The sequence below is a fragment of the Myiozetetes cayanensis genome, unplaced genomic scaffold, assembly GCF_022539395.1.
Source record: "Myiozetetes cayanensis isolate MyiCay16 unplaced genomic scaffold, myiCay2020 scf10, whole genome shotgun sequence".
NCBI classification, from domain to species: Eukaryota; Metazoa; Chordata; class Aves; order Passeriformes; family Tyrannidae; genus Myiozetetes; species Myiozetetes cayanensis.
This window is the reverse complement of record NW_026086605.1, coordinates 1,571,849-1,591,027: the sequence shown is the minus strand read 5'-3', so window position 1 is coordinate 1,591,027 and position 19,179 is coordinate 1,571,849. Positions and strand designations below refer to the sequence as shown.

Here is a 19,179-nt window from a genome sequence, read left to right as displayed (position 1 = left end):
CGAACTTTTAGAGTGCCACTTGGCAGAGTGTAGCTCTACCTCCAGCTTTGCTTCTGGAAAAGAACCCCCTCAGTTGTAATTACGTTTGACTCCACCTACTCTGACTAACACGGACTAGTATAACATGAATCAGGCTCCATTAGCAGCAGATGACATGTTTGAAAAGCTAGCACCTGTTTAACTTCCTGTAAATAGGACATTTTTATGACTATAATCTTAATTTGTACAGGGCCACCTCAGCTAATGAGGTGGTTTTGATCTGGATTGTTTTAGTGCACTACTGAACAAACCCACACCGAGACAGGGCCTCATTCCTCCAGACTCTGCTTAGAGCTCAGTCCTAAAAACCCAGGGCTGCTTTTCCTCGATTTAAGTATTTTTGTTACATGATGTCAGGGATGTGTGTCCTCAACTGAAATGTAATCCTGCATGAGCAATATGCCACTGAAGTGAGTTCATGCAAGAATCACGCAGGCAGATGAACTTTCACACCTCTTCACTAGAACGCCTACAATGCTGCTCCCAAAGCCGGGGGAGCCAAAAGGTTACAAGACATTGTGTATTCTTACATGATGATGTTGACTATCAAAATGAAACTAAAAGAAGCATCGCCCTTCTACCTACAACTCAGCAGACAGTTCACAGTCACACTGTTATTTCAAAAACACACTTTGCACTACAATTTACATGTTATTGGAAAATAAAGAGTGACAGTTCTCAATGATGACTCTCAAACTGCCCCTTAAAAACAGATTTTCAGATGGATTTAAACCCAATTCCCAATTCACTTTCAAGATTCAGAGTGTAGTTCAGTAAGTAATCAACTGGCTTGAGCAACTGAAGTTTTCCTCCTATGCTGTAAACCCACTATCAGGTAAAAAAAGATTCATTAATTTTACAAACACAAATCAAGGGTAACTTCTGGAGTTTGGTTAGGAGCCCTTCCTCCCCTGCACACCTTCTGCACTGGTCTGACTCTGCTGCTTTCATTTGACATGGATATACCTGAAGTACATCTTATGGGCCTTGTTTAGGTGTAAATTGCCAATTACTTAGAACAAAGTATCGCTTAAACTGTTCACAAAATGAGAGGAGTCATATTGGACCTAAGAACACAGATTGTGTCTGGCTGCAAAGTCAGAAGTAGTGCTAATAAACAACTAATGACTTTGCAGAAGAAGTGAAGATACTGTACATTTGTGTAAGACAACCACAGCAGAAACAGATCTCAATGTTATAAACATTTCTGTTACATGGTGACTCCTGGGGAGAGAGGGAAATGCTAAGTCAAATTTCTTCCTGGATCCATAGATGGGATATAGCAACAACATCAAAAGGGAGGAAGGGAATTGAGAAAGACACAGTTTGGTCTTGGTGAGAAAACAGCTGTCAGACTTCAACTACAACGCTGCTCTAACACATCTCTGTGTTTAGAAGAGTGTTTTTAAATCCAACTACTGCCTTTACACTTCCACCTTATAAAACCACAAGACTAAATTAGGCTTCCATATTATTTTATTTCCCTCTTAAAATATAGCATTGAAGTCCTGCACACATATAAATATCCCTACAGTTTCTTACACGCTTTCTATCCATCGTTACTTAAAGTGCCCAACTGTGAACATTAAAAATAAAAACATTACTGTTAAGAGTGGCTATACTTGTAAGAGGACTGGTATTCTGACAGTGCAGGCCACTGATTTTACAAAAATCACCTGCAAAAGAATACACCCTAAACAACACGCATCAATATTAACCCTGAAGTCGTTTGGTTTCCTCCACTCAGCTGATCTAAAAGCAATTAATGCACAGGGTTTATTTTTGAAACATGTCTTTTACATAGTGTAAGAATAAAGGATAAATGCATTACTTTCTTTCTAGCTCCCTCCTTTCCCCACAAAGTGTTTACTGTGTCCCAAGCTGCTACGTTGATTAAAACCAGCTGAAAAGAGCTCCGGAAATGCATGCAACTTAAAATTCACTTAAACACACTTTAAGTTATAGAGTCTGAGAGATTTGGATTTCAGCACATAGCTATGGTTCAGTTGGGTTATTAGATGTGTTTGTCGTAGTAGCCAGATTGGTAAACACTTCTTCCTTAGTTTCAGGCTGATGTCCTTCCATTTTGGTTTCCTCTTTAGCATTTTTATTACTGGTATCTCCCTTACTCTTGACTACCACAGGTTCAATCTCCATGATTTCCTGTGGTGCCTTAGGCTCTGGACAATTTGGCTGAAGTCCATCAACAGGTTCTGGGACATCTTCCGCTTTCTGTTCAAGTTTTTCCAAAATGGTCTGGACCTTCCTTACACCATCTCTCCTGGCCTGGCGCACATCCGCACGACCCTCAGGGTCCACCGAGTCTAGGGCTAGCAACTCTTTGGTCAAATACTCTTCAATCATCAAGTATTTTTTGTCAGTTTTCTTGCCTTCGAAGGAGTTGACCGCCTGCTCAAGCATTTGTACTTTCTCCAGGATTGCTTCCACTTTCAGAACACCGGGATGCTTTGGAGGTTCCCCCGTTTCCATCGTCTTCGGGGGCGGCGGCGCTTCCTCAGGAGGAGGCTTTTCCTGGGGGGGAGCAACCTTAGCAGGGGGAGGAGCCTTTTTATCAGCTTTCTCTGGCATGGCTGGAGGCTTCTGGGGTGGTGCTTTAGGCTCTGGTTCTTGGTGGGTGACCTGAATCGGGATATATGTTGACGGTGCCTCAGTTTCGGGGGCTGGGGCTGCCTTGTTCTCAGGCTTCACTTCAGGTGCAGGGGCTGCTCTTGGTGGCTCCTGAGGAGGGACTTGTTGCTGAGAAACCTGGTGAGCAAGGCAAGTTTTGTGTTGAGACACAAAGCTCCTTTTTTCCTTCTAAAGAACAAGTAACCTAACCCCCAGTTTCTGTGCTCCCAGCAGTGCCATTTGCACACACGGGATGATTAACCATTCTTGGGCATTGCTGAATTTTACTGTTCTCAAAACCAGCACTGTGCTGGAAAGCATTTTCAAGCTATTGCAGACTACAGGCACAAATCAACTCTCACAAACACCAAATCCTGCCTGTGCCCAATAAAATCAGCCCCACGAGCAGTTCTGTAAGATGGGATCTTAGAGCAAAGCCTTCCCCTGACTGAAGTCAGAGCTTTCGCAGCTGACAGCAGCACAGTCAAGATTTCATCCTGTGGGTCACTAATTTAGAGCTCACCCTTCGTGAAAAGCCAATTACTTTGAGTTTCAGTCCCATTTTGGGCTATTCTCATCCCGTTCCTGTTTTCAGGGCATTCCTTTTTTTTGCTAGTGCTTATTTTTACTGATTTTATCTTTAGCATATTTACATGCAGAGGTTACTGTGTCAATCTTATTATACTGGAGCGATTAGGGACAATCCTTGGGATTACTCCAAATCTATGGCATCAAATCAGAAACCTCTTGAAATTGAGATTAGTTGGGAAATCTTAGCAGAAAACTGCATTTTATGAGATTTGTGTTTTCCTTTCCCTGGCACCTCCTTTACTCGTTTGTGCACATATACTGTGATTTTGAAAGATACCAAATCCAGCTCTCCTGGATTTAGATGGCTGAATTAAAATATCTATATTTTATTTACACCAAATAAGTAAGTGGTCTGCACAGACAACCTGTTACTGCTTTGCCCATTGAACATAAAAATTATTAGGGAGCACAAACTCTCACTCACGAAAATAAATTAGCACAATGACTTAAAATATGCTATTTAACCTGAAGTCTTCCTTGTTTTGTCACAGTACATGGGTATTCAAATATGTTAACCTAATTCTACTCCTCTCCTTTTCCTCTCCAGAGAGGAAATCAAGGCTTGTACACACCCACTCCACACATTCACAGCTGTCTAATTCCCAGTAGTCTTTAACTGTAGTTTTAGTAAGAATTTTAACATGGAAAAAGTGTTCAATGAGCAACAGGTTCTACACCCAAGAGCGTGCTTCCAGTGGAAGAATAAAAGACTAGATTTTGCTGATACTTTCTCTTCATAGCTAAAATGACTTTGTGCATCTGATGCTATGCACTAAGTGGCTCTGAGACATCTGAGAAGTGTATTTACAGAGATGTCACAAATCCCATGGACCTGATTTTCATCTCATAAACATAATGCAACATCAGTGACCTCAGTGTAATTACACCAAATTATACTCTGACGAGAGAAGATCAAATCAGGTCTTAAATCACATTTCAGTGATCCAAAGACTCCCCAGTCCTGACATGTGGAAAGGCAACTCTCTGCTCATGTTAATCTCAGTATCTCCCAGTCTGAGTAAATCCAGAAACGGAGACTGCTTTGCGTGCTTTCATCTACGTGTTGGTACAAGCTCATCTCCAGCTCCAGCCACACTGGAGTCCCTGGGAGGCGCTTCCCTTCCCCGCTCTACGTACCTGGGGTCTGTCCACAACTGTCTGCACTCTGATGGGAGCTGGGGGCTGCATCTGGGTGGTAACTCTGGCTGGGGAGCTCTCCCGACTCGAAGAGCCCTCTGAGCCACCCTGAAGGGAGACTGAGCCCGCGGCGCCTTGGGCTCCCTGTCCTCGGGCTGGATCTTGTGGAACACCGGCTGGTGGGCCTGGAACTCGCTCTGCTGGGCAGGGTAGTGTGTCTTCTGTGCCTGGTGGTAGGCCTGTGTCGGCTGCCGGGGCATGTTCTCGTGGATCACGGGAATCGGAATATAGCCACGAGGCAGCTGATGGCTCCCTGCGTTGGGTCTGCCAGAGGACTGAGGGGGAACTGTTGGAGGATCAGATGCTCCAGGAGGCGGAGGCTGCCACGAAAACAAAATCCATTAGTAAATTTTAACCATTTTGCGCTCACAATACTTTTCATTTCCAAAGAGAAACAGAGGCAATCATCACAGAAACTGAACTTGTGTTTCCGGCACGCAAGGGCTCCATTTCCCTGTCTTTTTGGCCAAGGGCCTCACTAGACAAACCACAGAAGTTGTGAGAGCATCATCATAACAAGTAGAAACCTGAGCTACAGCATTCCCAGCCCTCAAATGAGCAGGGAGTGGATGCTCAGTCAGAATGTGTGCTGCTTTTGCATGGCTGTTCCTGTCTAAACCTGTCAAATTTGAGGTAAATTAGGCTCAGCAAACAAATTCTAAGCTGGAGACAAAAATCTAAACTAACAGAGGCACACAACGTTTGGACTTCTGATCCCAGTGACACTATCAGATTTTGTGTGTTTTGTTGGGGTTTTTATGAAGCATGTTACCAATCTGGTATCAGGCTATGGCAATACATACCACGGATAATGCCCCTTTTTCCCCCTCTCCTGGACCTTCCTGTGCCTCAACCCCTCGGCACCAGCAGCAAGAGCTGCACTGGCTTAGCCATGCCCTTAGGAACAAGCAGTGGGCTGAGCTGCTGCAGAATCCAGTTCTCAGCATGTTCCAGGTTGTGGGTCTGCAGTTTGGGGAAAGGCAGGTTGGTTGTTCCCATCCTCCCACCTCCTGCTCTGCCTGTCCATCCCCTCCCCCTCTGCACCAGCTCCAGCAGCTGATGCCCTGGTGGGTGTGTGACACAGCTCAGGGAAAGGCCAGGTCAGCCTGGAGCTGGCAGAGGAGAGGGCAGGACAACACTGCCAGAAGGCAGGAGAAGGGCAGGCAAGGCAGGAGGGAAGGGAGCAAGACCCCTCTTTTGGTGCTGGTGAACACTCAGCTGCCCCTGAAACAGCACCCCTAAATAAACAAGTGCTGGTTTGCATTACAGCCCCCAGCACTGGCACCACAGGCAGCCTTGCTGACACGCAGTTTACAGTCACCAACACAGGCTCTGCTCTTTGGTACCGTCACTGCACTGCCCAAGCTTGTCACATCAAGGTCTGAGTCCCCTCTGCTTATCTCTGAGGACTTCAGTAAGTGGCACAGAAGACACATTCCTGAAGCCACTCTGCAGACGAGACAAAGCTTGGAAGAAGGAAAAGCTGGGCCTCTTGTCCTGGTACTGCATGGACAAGGCATTGTTAGTCAAGACAGCTGAGAAACCTGCCAACAGGATTTTAATTACATTCCTCAGACTCCAAATAGGTTTCAGACAAGATGCCACTACTGCTGAATTACAGACCTGATATGTTTTCAGCTTGGTGAAGGCTGAATTTCCTGCTCATCTTACTCTGAATAAAAATGAGGTTGGTATTTCCATATATTACAAGAATACCAATCTGCTAGTTCTCCACAGAGAACAGGCCAACCAAAATCCAACCTTCTCAAACACAGAACAAGCAGGGTGACTTTTTTCAAAGAAGTTCATCGTTTGGAAATATTTTCACATGCCACTGAAGGACAAAAGCACCTTACAATAGACTTTTAAATCTGCATTTATGTAAATCCACGCTCTTTATACAACCGAAATATTAAATTAAGAAGCAAAGGACTTCTGAAGTGGCCTGGGTTGTTCGCTGACTGGACACTTTTATTTTTGTCTCTCCCACTTTGTTCACTTCAGTTTGACTCATGGGGCAGAACACAAGAGACTTGTCTTTATCCTCCACTTGTGAGGGAACCTGTCCAAGCCCTGCACAGCCCTCCCCTGCTGCAGGACCTGCTGGGCTCAGCAGAGTCCCTCACACATTTACCTCTGCAGAGCCATTCCAGAACGGGAGCAGGTGACTCTGGAAAACCCAGACGTATTCCTGCTGCCGTGACTGTGCAACTTTTGCATTTCAGTACCGGGAAAGTATCGGGAAAACGTAATCCCGATGGCAAGTGTGGCCTTCTGAAGCTCAGCTCCCCGTGTGTCACGGGGTGCCCAGCAGAGGCGTCCCCGCGGTGCCGGTGGTTACCTCGTGTCCGTGCGTGGCCGGCGCTGGTGCAGCTGCCGTTGTCTGTCCGCTCTGTTTATCCGCGGGCGCGGGGGACTCGGGGCCGGGATAGGCCTGCCCCGCGCCGGGCACGGCTTCTGTCTTGTACCTCTGCGGGGCAGAGAAGCAGGGGTGCTGCTGCCGGCCGTCCAGGCCCTCGTGGATGACGGGGATGGGGATGTAGCCGGCCCGCAGCTTGGGGTATCCCACGCTTCCTTCTCTGGCCGGCAGCTGCCGGGGGCTGTCTCGAGATGGGCCGTTTGCTGAGGACTGGCCTTCCTGCAAGTGAAAAACATCACACGGTGCTTATTGGTAGCTCAGAGAAGCCGTGAGAAAAAGCTGCCCTGAAGGTCTGTCCTAAAAGCAGCATCAGCTGTGTATGAGGAGCTGAGCCCTCTCAGGGCTGTGCAGGGCAGCGAACAGCAGGTGCTAACACTGCACCGCAGGCAGCACAAGGGAGGAAGCTAAAAAATCTGCTTATGTGTGGGGCCTTCAGCCCCACTTCTCAGAAATACTTCCTTGGGCTTTAAAATACCTGCACAAGCACAACAAGATTTCTTGTTTAGCATGCATCACTAGCTTTTAGCCACCAGCCCACCCTGTTCAGTGGAGCTCATCCAATTCAAACAAGCCCATTTCCTTAGCACCTCTCAGAACACATCCGTGCTACGCATAACATCTGAAAGGACACTTCCAAGGAAGACTAATCCCATCAGAAACACAATCTTGTTGGTATTGTTCTGACTGACGCTGCACACTGAACAATACATTCACTTCCAGCAAAGGGAGGATTCGTTCAGTAAACATTGAGGGAGAGGGGAGGGGAAGACAGGACAGCCCAACAAAGGGGAAAAGGCTGAAAAGCAAGATGAAAAAATCCCTGGGTTGTCTGAATAGGCTCCCTGGACAATGTCAAAGCCCTGGCAAGGGTGGAAGTGGTTTGTACTCAGAGCCCTCACAAGTCCTCTAGTAAGTTCTTCCTGCATCGGTCATTCTATTTTGAGACCCCGCGAGGGCCAAGTTCCAGATGTATCTCTAAGTCAGATCATGTAACAAGCACCTCTGTCATTCAGAGGGTAATGTCATTATTCAGTAAGAGGAGAATTTAATAAGGGGACATATGGTGCAAGTGTTGGAAACCCTATTTTTAAAGAGTTGTTTAAGCTGCAAAAATATTTCATGTTGCTTTTGTACACGTTGATATACCAATTCAATAGGAATTAACTATTTTACCAACCAAATTACCAGTAATCTTTCCATATGACAGTATCCCCTTAAAAAGCAATTGTGAGAATTCCTGTAAGCAATGAAACTTCAGAGAATAAAAGCCATTATTTAGGGAAACCAATAAAGATAAAAAAACATGGAAAGGAACAAGTTCAAAGTCTGAGCCCTGATGTTCCACTTCCTTTTACTTATTAAAAAAAAACCCTCCACAAAGAAAGAATTCTGGAAGAGGCCCAGAGGAGAGCCAGGCCTAGAAAGTTCGCACGGAGCAGCAATCTGAAGTTGGCTTTTCCAGCTGCAGAACAAGGATGATCTCGTGCCAAGGTCTGCACCGGGATCCACCGCCGACAGATGAGTCATCTTAAATTCACCCTACCAGGAAACCACGTTCCTGTGCTCAACACAGGCTGGCCAGGGGCTTTCAGAACCCCACGCACACCACAAACATGTGCTTGTTCACCTCCCACCAGCATAACCCTGCACACAGAGCCCTCCCAGCAGCCTCCTCTCCCGGGATCCGCAGGGACACGGTTACTGTAAACTGCATTTACAGCTAAATAAACCTGAGGTGTGCTCGGCTGACTACAACACGAGGCCCAGGCAGAGCCAAGTGTCCACAGGGCGAGCTGGGAAGGAAACTGATGATTCCAGAGTGGGAAGAAGCACCTTGGTGCTCTGAGCTGACTGCAGGCATTCTGTGCCCAGCCTGCACCAGCTGCTCTGCACAGTCTCCCTGACGGAGTAACCCGAGCATTCCCCAGCCACCCCACCTACAGCCACGGCTCCCACTGCTATAAAAAGGAGATGCCCTCACTTCCAGCATCTCTGTGGGAAGGGTTTAGGAGCTGGGTGGGCCAGGAGCACCTGCAGATGCCCTGACATGAGAAGGCTGTCAGCCAAACCAGCTCCACTCCACTTGGGTGTAAAGAGCTCGAGATTAGCTGTCAGCTCCTCTCAAGGCATTTTTGGGGTCTGCAGTGTTTTGAACAGCTTCATTTGGGAATAAGTCCTCCAGTCATCTGGAACAATCCACAATGACAAACCATTGCCAAGGATTCAACATGGACAGTGTCCACCCCTCCTACCCTACATGAACCACCCCCCTGGGAGTCCAGCCACGAGCTTCCCCTTCCATGTCATGTTCAGACCTGTGAGGCTGTCCTTGTCCTGAACCTTCCTAGCAATGTGAGACATCTGCCACAGCAACTTAAGCCCTGGTAAGAAATACAAAAGCAGCAGCCCAGAACCAAAGCAAAATCAGGTTGGACTGCTTTTCCAAACCATTCATCTTGCAACTGAAGTAAAACTTCTGGCAATACTTTATTGGGTGGGTTTGCTTTGTTTGGTTTTAGTTGTTGTTGTCTTGGTTTGTTTTTTGTTTTTTTTGTTAATGGAAACATTGGCCCTTCTACTAAGTGCCACAGCATAAACTATACTGCCATAACTTCTCACGAATTCTCACAGCTTCAGACAAGCTGTGCTGCCTCTGTGGAAAGTTAGCATTGAGTTGGTCCTTTGTCCCAGGCTGTTTCTGCCCTGTAGTCAGGTCCAGCCCCAGAGGAATGCCTCTCACCCATGCAGTCACACTGGAGCAGCCCCCAGTAAAGGAACAAATGCAGTGGCCTTGTTCTCCCCACCAGCAGTAGCTCTGAGGCAGAGATCAGGTTGAGAAAAGGTGCTCTCCTCACAACTGCTCTTCCTGATCTACATTGTTCCCTTCAACACTTCATTAAGAGTTACCTCTGTAAACAGTTGCTTACATTAGCCAGTTTGTGTCACCACATCTTAAACATTCCTGTTCCTTTCCCTTTCCTTCCCACTGTCATACAGTCACAAACACGGGCAATCCACGGCCCTGGGTTCAGGTAGATGCTGCCAGTGGTTTGGGTGCCCTTCCAGTGACAATCCACCCAACAGTGAGTACGTGCAGATCCCAGTGCCCCCACGGCCAGGCTTGCAGCCCAAGCAGTTCTGTTTTGAGCAAGGCAGTCTGTGTTTCCAGCCTGGCCAAACAGGTTCTGGAACACGGCAGGAGAAGCTCAGGTGTGCCTGGGGACAGTGTGCAAGGGGGAGGAATGGAATCGAGCTCTGGAAAACTGCTGTCATTACATGACAGAGAAAAAATTCATGGATTTGTTCTGAATGCTTTGTGTTCTAGAGCACAGCCAGCACCAAAAAAGCCATTTTCTGGCTTTCTTTGCCTTCTATTGCATACAGTTCTTGCTTGTTATATTAACAAACATGTTGTCTGGAAAAGTGCAGAGCTCACACTGAACACAAATCTGCACAGAGAGAGAAATGCCCAATAAATGAATCACTAGTCTTAGTCCATCATCCTTCCCAGTTTACACATAAACACCAGGAACCCAATTCAGATTTCTGCATTAAAACAAACTGAAGGAAAATTCCTCTGCCCTCATCTACAGAAACAATAAATTCCTTAATAACAAAGTTGAGAGTAGCTACAAGCAGCAATTTTCAGTATTAATCAATTTTCAGTAAGTAGCAGGACTGAGTCCCAGCAGTGCAGCAATCCCAGCTCTGATCACACACCCAACTTACATTTAACAGTCTCCCCAAAAAGCAGGGAGCACAAAAATGCAAAAACCCTCCCTTGAGCAGCTCAGACATTTTGACAGCAGTCCCAGCCTATGTTTCAGGGAGGCTGCAATACCCCCAGGAACTCAAGCCCACTGCAGCACGTCAGGAGGTGCTGAGGGAACAATCCTGCCGTGCAGTGAAAGGGGAGTGCTCTGGCCCAGCGGGGAGGGCATTTGACAGCTCGCTGGGGACCAGGCCCTGCGTTTCTGTTGTCAGGCCATCACCACGATAAACAAAGGTGCAGCCAGCACGGGTTGTGCAACTGGAAAAAACACTTCATACCCCTCCATCCTTCTCCTGGCTTCCTGTGGGAAGGGCATGGTCAGGACTGACACTAAAATCCTCCAACTTGCCTGGCTTTTAAGTGAGTTCTGAAACCAAGAGCCCTTGGAAGGATAAAAGCAACAGCAAGAGAAGAAACACAGCGTTGAAACAGAACTCCTAAAACAGCTGTACTATCTGGAGTGGATAATGGCATAACTCCCAGTGTGCCCCAGCTCAAGTATTATTCCAGACTGAAACACAGACACCTGCAAACTCAGCCTCTGCTTATGCCAGCAAATTGCCATTGCAGTTTCCAGGTGGCTGTACCAATCAAATTGAATTTGTCAAAACATTCTGTGTGCCTGCTAGATGACTGCAATAGTTGTACTGAACTCAGAATCTCCCTTTTGAGACTCCTTACATAATACATTTTTCATTCCCCTTATACTAAAACGGTCTACAAAATAAAGTTGAAAAGCAAGTCTTGTTCCATTGCACTCTTGCATTCTTAACCTGTACAGATGTCATCTGCAGTACAGCAGCCAGTTCTCTACAGCATCTGTGTATTAAACTCACATGGAGCACCTCTGTAGCTCTGCAGAGCAGCAGTGCACGTATTTAAATTGAACCTGTTTTGTAAATATCTAAAGCAAAGGGAAAACAAAATTTACCAACGTTGCCAAGAGGTTCAACATCTTTCTGTAAGCAAACAGAGGGTCTGCTGACTTCAGTGGTTCTGACCTTGCAAGCTGCTGCTGTGGAGTACTATGCACACAGAAGTATTCTAGTTGCTCAAATGACTGAGAAAATGCTAGTACCTGATAAAAATCTAACTTCAGATCACATTTTCCATGATATTAAGCCCAGATCTTAAAAATTTAGGAAGAAGGGAATAGCATGATTCTGTTCTTTCACATCCAAATACAACATCTAAAATGAGTCACTGAAATACAACCCCCAAGTTTCCTTTGCCCATATGCCCAAATGTATTTATCAGAAATTACCATGAAGAACCAGAAAAGCCAGTAGTACCCAATATTGAAATCTAGGAGTGATGTATCAATTCTCTTTATTAAAAAAAAAAAGAAAACAAAAAAGGAAAAAGAAAAAACAACATTTTGTCACAGAAAGGCAAAACTAAGCACTAGATTTGGATTCCAGATCCATTTGTATTTTACTTCTGGCCAGACCTTTTTTCCTCCTCTGTTGTGTTAACTGAGCAGAAGTACTACACTAGCTTTGCTATCAACAGAAATCAGCATGTCCAAGTATTCCTAAGAAGTTTCTCAGCAGTGCTTTGTATTTGAACATGTTAATAGCACAACATCAGCATGGAGTAGGTTTTATTACCAGTCCCCAGATAACTACACAAATTGGAGGGTGCAGAGTGATCTGCTCTCCGTGCTGACTCCAGCCTTCTTAGGGCTGCTCTTCAGCTGCTGGAGACTTTTGCATTCTCACCCTTTTACTCAGTATTCGTGCTTAAATACATGGACTGAGCACACAGGCATTTGAGCAAGATATCATTAGCTGCTGACTGCAGGAACCATGAACGAGCTGGGCTGCATGAGCTGTCTCAGTAGGACTTGGTGTCAGTCGCATCATGTAACCCAATTACAGCCCAAGCTGCTTTTGATGTTCCACTTGTTGAATGCTGAGCTTTTATTTCCCAACATACACATGTGTAGGCAAATAGGCCTTTTGTTCCCTCTTGTAATTATTGGGCTGTATTATCCAAGTATGACATTAACATATGCTCTGACTGAGGAAGGCCAGGGATGCCATTAGGAATAAATAAACACCATTAGAAACCAAAGGAGAAACCTAATCCTGAGCTTTGCAGCACAGAGAGCCCGGAGCAAACACATCTTGCAGATCAATCCTGTTGCAGGAACAAACAAAAAAAAAAAAGCCCTCTTCTGATCACTGAGATGATTCTTAAGCTAAAGCACCTCGGTGCAGACATGACATCACCTGCCTTTTGTGCCCACGAGTGGAAGTTAGCCCGTTGTGCACCCCAGGGACCAAACTGAACATGTTTGAGAGAGAAGCAATGACTACTACAGGGAGCAGAGCACTCTTGGGAGAGCTGCAATCACCACCCACCATCAGCTTTAATGGACAGGGTTAAAGAAGAGCCCTTTGGAGGGCTAACAGAAACATCCTCGTCAAGGACGATGAGAACGACACACTTTATTCAGTTATTTCTGTTCACTGCCTGCCTGCCTGAGAAGCAGGTAGCCAACCTGCTGCTCTCCTGTTAGCTATGAACCAGAAATCTGGAATAATGGAGAAAGCACAAGTCTCAAGGATTAGCAAAACAATGCCTCATTAAAAAAAAATGAGAATAAGGAAATAATGGTTGAAGAGAGGGCTGTGAATTCCACAGTTTATCGTCAGGCTCCACATTTTCACCTAAAATTTCATTTTGCGAGCAGCATTTTTGTGACTTCACTTCCTTAAACAGCAATTTCCAACACTAAAACCACTTACTACACTGCACCTCATTTATTAGTTATAAGGCTTTGCCATCAGCCATAAAAAATACACACTTTCGTGCTACCTGACCTACTGGGTGATGACAGACGAGTCACTCACTCAAACACATGCCTGATTTTCCTGTCTGTGAAACCAAGAAGGAAAAATAAGAATAATCAAACCAACAGCTCCTGCAACATATTTAAGATACAGCATTTTTCTTTCAGTCTGTAATTAAATAATGTGATCTGTGTGAACAAGCCATTTCTTCTAATTTACATTTGCCTTTAACTTGGCAACGAAGAGAGACCACAGATGCCCTAGAAAGCTCTGGAGACAGAGCTCACCTAGAGAGTGATCCTGTCTGGATACCCCACAGCATGCTGGGCTGTTACCTGCCTTATCACAGTTCCAGTGGGAACAATTCTATTTTTGCCATGTGATTATGGAAAAATCCTGCCTGTGTATACAAGTGTTAAAAATATGATTCCTAGGCAAGAACGCTGCCACCTGGCACAAGGATCCTTCCTTTGTCCTTTAGGTAAGAGGCACACGGTGCCAGGACTTGCACAGAGCTCTGCAACCCCTCCTTTGCTTCTCCTCTTGCGTGGTTGCCCAGACACTGCCATGATCTCCAGCGTGATTTCTTCAGTTCCTGTCTCTCACTTCTGGTTAGATCCACCTCTTGTTTTCAGATTAACCGATATCCCCGTAAATTAACTCCCTGCTTACCGTGTAAAGGGGGGCTTTAAATAACTGCACAAAGCAGCTGCAGGGAATCTGGACAGAGCCAGTCACAATCCTCCAAAAACCCCCTACTGATAATTCTGCCACTGCTACACATTCTGCCTTTTACTTGCAGTCCCTTTGTAATCCAGTGACTAACCTGCTAACCTGACAGAGCGCACATCAGCATTAGTGATGTAAAACACCGCAGGTAGAAGAGGCCCTAATTGCCAGCTAAGCCAGCCCTACATTCCCTTCCCCTGATGTGAACCAGTGCGAGAGATGAAGTCTCAGAGAGGCCGGACTGAACTCACAGTGCAATTTCTAATTTGGGCTCCCAAGAATTGTTCGGTCAACTTGAACGTGAGCAGTCAGTGCTCAAAAATAAATCCACTGCTAAAGAGATGAGAATTGAGTGACTTCAGGCTTATTTGGGGAAGCTGAGAGCAAGGAGCTGCCACAGTCAGGAAGGGGGGATGGAAAGTTAGGTGTAGTTAGTTGTTCCCCAGACACCAGTGAGGCACCAGCAGGAGGGTAAGATGGCTCCTTCTTCCTTTGTTCCTGGTTGCAAGCAGTACTCGTACCCCAGCTCACTCTTATGGCTGTGTGCCTGCCTGCTACAGCTTTCAGCTCAAACCCACGGCACCAGCGAGCTATCGATCTCTGCAATATCCAGCCAGCAAAGCTCAGCACAGTCAATTCCTCTGCTCTATTTTTAGTGCATCATTTCCCAGGGGCTTTACTGCATGGGGAGACAACACGTAGAAGGGGCATCAATAAATACCTATGCAAGCCTCGGTTTTGTTTTCTTCTTTAAGTGCAATCAAATTTTTTCAGTGTTCAACGTTTACAGTTTAACATTATAAGACAATCTTGCAGGAAATATGCACAGCTGTGATGCCCCAAGTTAACACAGAAAATAACAATAAATTAGCATAGAAAATCAGTAGCTCTACCAAAGGAAAAGAGGAAGAGTGACATGGCTAGAAAACATGTTTTCAGTAGAAGTATGTATATACTGCTTCACAGTATTGATTGTACCTTACTCCTTGAGTGTCTTACTATTAACTAATCAGAAAATCATTAGTCTACCAAGAAGTTTCATTAAAAAATGTTTTTTGGTCATTTGCAAAGCTGTGCCTTATTTCTCACTGGAGCAGTAAGAGACTTTTCTCTTTTTCTCAGGAAGGTGTCCCTAATTCAACCTTACACTGCAATGATTTCTTACAAGTAAGAGGCAAACTTGCAGAGGAGGAACACCCATCCTTCATGTGAGTAAAAAAACAAAAAGGCTAGACTGAATCAGAAAATAACAGAGTCATCTGAATTCACAAATGCATCTAAGCTACAGAGTTAAATGCAACATCAAGGTCTGGTTTCGTTGGTTTAAACTGGCTCTGTCATGGGTTAAAATTTCAAAGGAGCCACTTCAACTTTTACCTGATTATGTATCTGGCACAGATCACTGCAGTCAGCATGGCTGCACTGATGCTAAGCCTGGAGTAAGTGAGAAGACCAAGATCAAGCACTTGGGAACACCAGGACTTCACTCTGATACTGCCTCAGCTGGACTGCTGAGCTAGGAAAGCTCAGTTAGCTCTAGATCTGTGCTCCACTCATTGTCCACAGACAGTGTAATACCTCACTTTGTAGCCAAAAATCTCTTCAGAAAGGGAATAAACACTCACTGAGAGGATATTGGTAGATACAGTGTAAGACCACCTTAAAGGGGGTAAAAAAAATGCAAATTTCACTGTCTGATTTCAATGAAAACGAAGCAGCAATAAAGTCAGCACAAGTTTGATCCTTGGAAAGGTAAGTGAAGCCTGACACATGCAGTCAGGATTTGTGATTCTCAAATCACTTCTAAAAGCCACAAGTTCTCATTTGAGTTAGACTGAGAATGAAGGAAATCGGGAAACTCTTCCCATCTAGTCTCTCTTTCTGCCTGCATCTCTGGTTTTGTCCTTGTTTAGGCATTAACAAAAGTCTGATGTCTTCAAAAATCATTGCTGGTTTTTAAATTCATTGTCAGTGGGTAATTGGTCTTCTTTGGCATTGTCTAGCTAAAACATTATTTAGGAAGAGACAGTTTCCTCAGGCTTGATTCTATGACTCTGTTGCTAAATAGTACCTATCCTCATGAAATACACTGGAACTCCATCTAAATTTCAGGAATTGTCCATGAATTCCAGCAGATACACTTAACTTAGGGCTCTGACAAATGGCTGGGTGACAGGAGCTACACACAATTTCTATCACCATAAACTGGAGGGTTTTTCTTTGAACAACATTAGACAGGAACTCTCAAAAATCAGCAGTTTTCCAGATTCATCTCTGGAGGCATTTCTGTCCCTCACTGAACAAACCCGAAGCATACACACATTATAGAAAGCAGTAACAAGTTTTCCTGTTTGGAAAAAGTGCATCCCACAAGAGCTGTTCAAAAGCAGGTGCAGCTTTTTGTACCTGTGATAACCCTTCCAAGTTGGCAGGAGGGGCACTTCTCATTACCACAGATTTCACATGAGATAGGGTGAAAATTTGCTTTGTTTCAGGCACCCACTCAAGCAGAGAACTGATCCATCAGAGGACTCCCAGTCACTTCACACAATTATCAAAGCAGCTTAAAGGGCACTGTTCTGTTAAATGGGTTAGTCTCAAGTGGTATTTCTGTAACAAAAGCCCTTGAGTAAACAGCACACTTTCCTTCTCAAGTACGTTTTATGGTTATAAAAACCCACATTATTTGTTATTTTTATTACCATAAGAGCCAGTGTTAACAGGTGCCCCATTAAAGCTGGAAGATGGTGCCTCCAAAGAGGAGATAAAACACTTTTTCCTACGATAACATGAATATTGAGACTAGCAAAGTACACTTTCCTAAGACCTCTTTACATTATTACTAGAATTTATAGACCAAACGAGCTAGAACTTAAAGAGCTGAAAAGTGGGTTAATTTGTGACAGAGAAGTCGGTCCCTTTCCTTCCAATGCCAGCTGCTCTCACACGGAGCTTTCAGTCACGGCCCGCGCTCACAAACCGGGCAATTACTATTTTAAGAAACGTTAAGTTCTTAAAATAATTAACACTTCTTGAGCGCCTCGCAAGGGCTGCAAGAGAAAAAGTTGCGGCAGGTCTGTGGCATCCCGCAGCCCCCTCCCCGCTGCCCTCGGGCTCCGCACGGGCCGAGAAGGCGCACCGGGGGCTCCGCAGCCCCCCCGGTCCCTGCACAGCCCCCCGGTCCCTGCACAGCCCCCGGGGCCCTGCACACCGGTCCCCAGGCCCAGTCCCAGCCCCAGGCCCTGCACAGCCCCCGGGCCCTGCACAGCCCCCGGTCCCTGCACAGGCCCCGGTCCCGCACAGCCCCCGGGCCTGCACAGCCCGGGCCTGCACAGCCCCCCGGGCCCCGCACAGCCCCCCGGGCCCTGCACAGCCCCCCGGTCCCTGCACAGGCCCCCGGTCCCTGCACAGGCCCCCGGTCCCTGCACAGGCCCCCGGTCCCTGCACAGGCCCCCGGTCCCTGCAGGCCCCGGTCCTGCACAGCCCCCCGGTCCCTGCACAGCCCCCGGGGCCCCTGCACAGCCCCCGGGGCCCCTCCCCGGTGGGCTCCGGGCCAGCCCCGCGGAGCGCCCGGGACGTGTCGGAGCCCCTTCCCGGGAGGAATTCCGGCAGGGCAGGGGAGCCGGGCAGGCTGCGTGCCCGGGGATAGGCGGTGCTGCCCGCGGAGCAGCGCGCCCAGACCCCAGGGGAATCGCCTTCCCACCGGGAACTCCTACTCCGCTCAAGTTTCCAGCACTTTCTGCCCGCAGCCGTCGCGCTGCTGGGTCAGAGGGCTGTAACCCCCGAAGGAACGGGCTGTATTCCCCAAAACCCGGGCAGCTTGACCCGAAAGGGTCATTCCTCAGGGCCCCGGCAAAATCCCGGCCGCTCTGCCCTCCGCGTCTCTCCTTCCATGGACATATTTGGAGTGAGACGCGGCTTTTCCCTGAGCGTGCTTCGGAACGAAACCGGAGCGGGCAGCTGCCCGGAGAGTTTGGGACCAGGGAAAAGAAAAAGGGGGGAGAAAATAAGAAAAAAAGAAAAAGAAAAAATAGGAAGAAAAATGAAACTTGATCAGAGTCCGTGCTGGGTTTCTTTTCTTTTTTTTTTTCCTTTTTTCCTTTTTTTTTAAGGCATTCGCGATTTGAGCCGTTTCACAGCTGAAAAATAAATCAGGTTCTCCTCTCCGCTGGCAGGCCGGGCGGACTTCGCCAACTTTAAATAAACATCAGAGGGCCCAAGTATCAAATGATTTAATGCACAAAAAAGGGACTGCAGTGCGTCAGAGACAAAAGGCAGCTCCTGCCCTCTCCGCATCGCCCCGGGCGGGGGGAGCGCGGCCCCCGGACCCCCCCAGCCCCCCGGGCCGGGCCCCCTCCCGCCGTACCTGCGGCGCTGCCCGCAGGCGCGGGTCGCTCCAGGTGGTGGTGCGGCTGTTGTGATCCACGAAGAAGGGCCATCCCGTCTGCGGGTCGATCTTGATCTCCCAGCCGGGGGCAGCGGCTCGGCGCTGCCCTCCATCTGCGGCGGCGGCGGGGTCTGCGCGGCCGCGCTCATGGCCGGGCGGCTGCGGGGACGGTGCGGGCACAGTGCGGGGCGGGGGCCGGGCCCGCCGCTTTATCCGCCGGGGGCCGGGGGCGGGGGCGCGGGGCTGGAACTGTCTGGAAACGGCGGCGCGGGGGGCGGCGGCGGGGAGGGACGAGAGGCGGGACGCGGAGGAGGAGAAGAAGGAGGGCGGGGGACGGCGGAGGAGCAGCCGGCTGGAAACTTCTGGTTGTGTCCAGCACTGCCCGGCGGACCCCCGGGGTACCGGGAGCGGCGCCCTGGGAACGCCCTGGGAGCTGCAGCCGTGTCCCAGCCCCGCAGGCGTCCCCAGGCGCGTCCCGGGACGGCGTTCCCGGTTCTCCAGGCGGGGGAGGGAGTTCTCCGAGACGGGCACCGCGGGGTGAATGGACCAGCCGGAGCTGCCGTCCTGGGCCACCTCCCGAGCCCCGCACGGCACAGCCCATCACCGGGGAACCCCTCCG

At 47.7% G+C, this 19,179-nt stretch overlaps 1 protein-coding gene across 1 annotated transcript; it reads right to left on the bottom strand.

The window, feature by feature from the left end:
- Positions 1–1,497: 1,497 nt before the first annotated feature.
- On the bottom strand, positions 1,498–18,709 carry BAG3 (BAG cochaperone 3). The gene is given in 6 exon segments (XM_050340801.1): positions 1,498–2,805; positions 4,396–4,496; positions 4,499–4,775; positions 6,797–7,093; positions 18,540–18,643; positions 18,646–18,709. Coding segments are annotated over 6 exon segments (1,614 nt in total). The 3' UTR covers positions 1,498–2,034.
- Between the last annotated feature and the right edge of the window lie 470 nt (positions 18,710–19,179).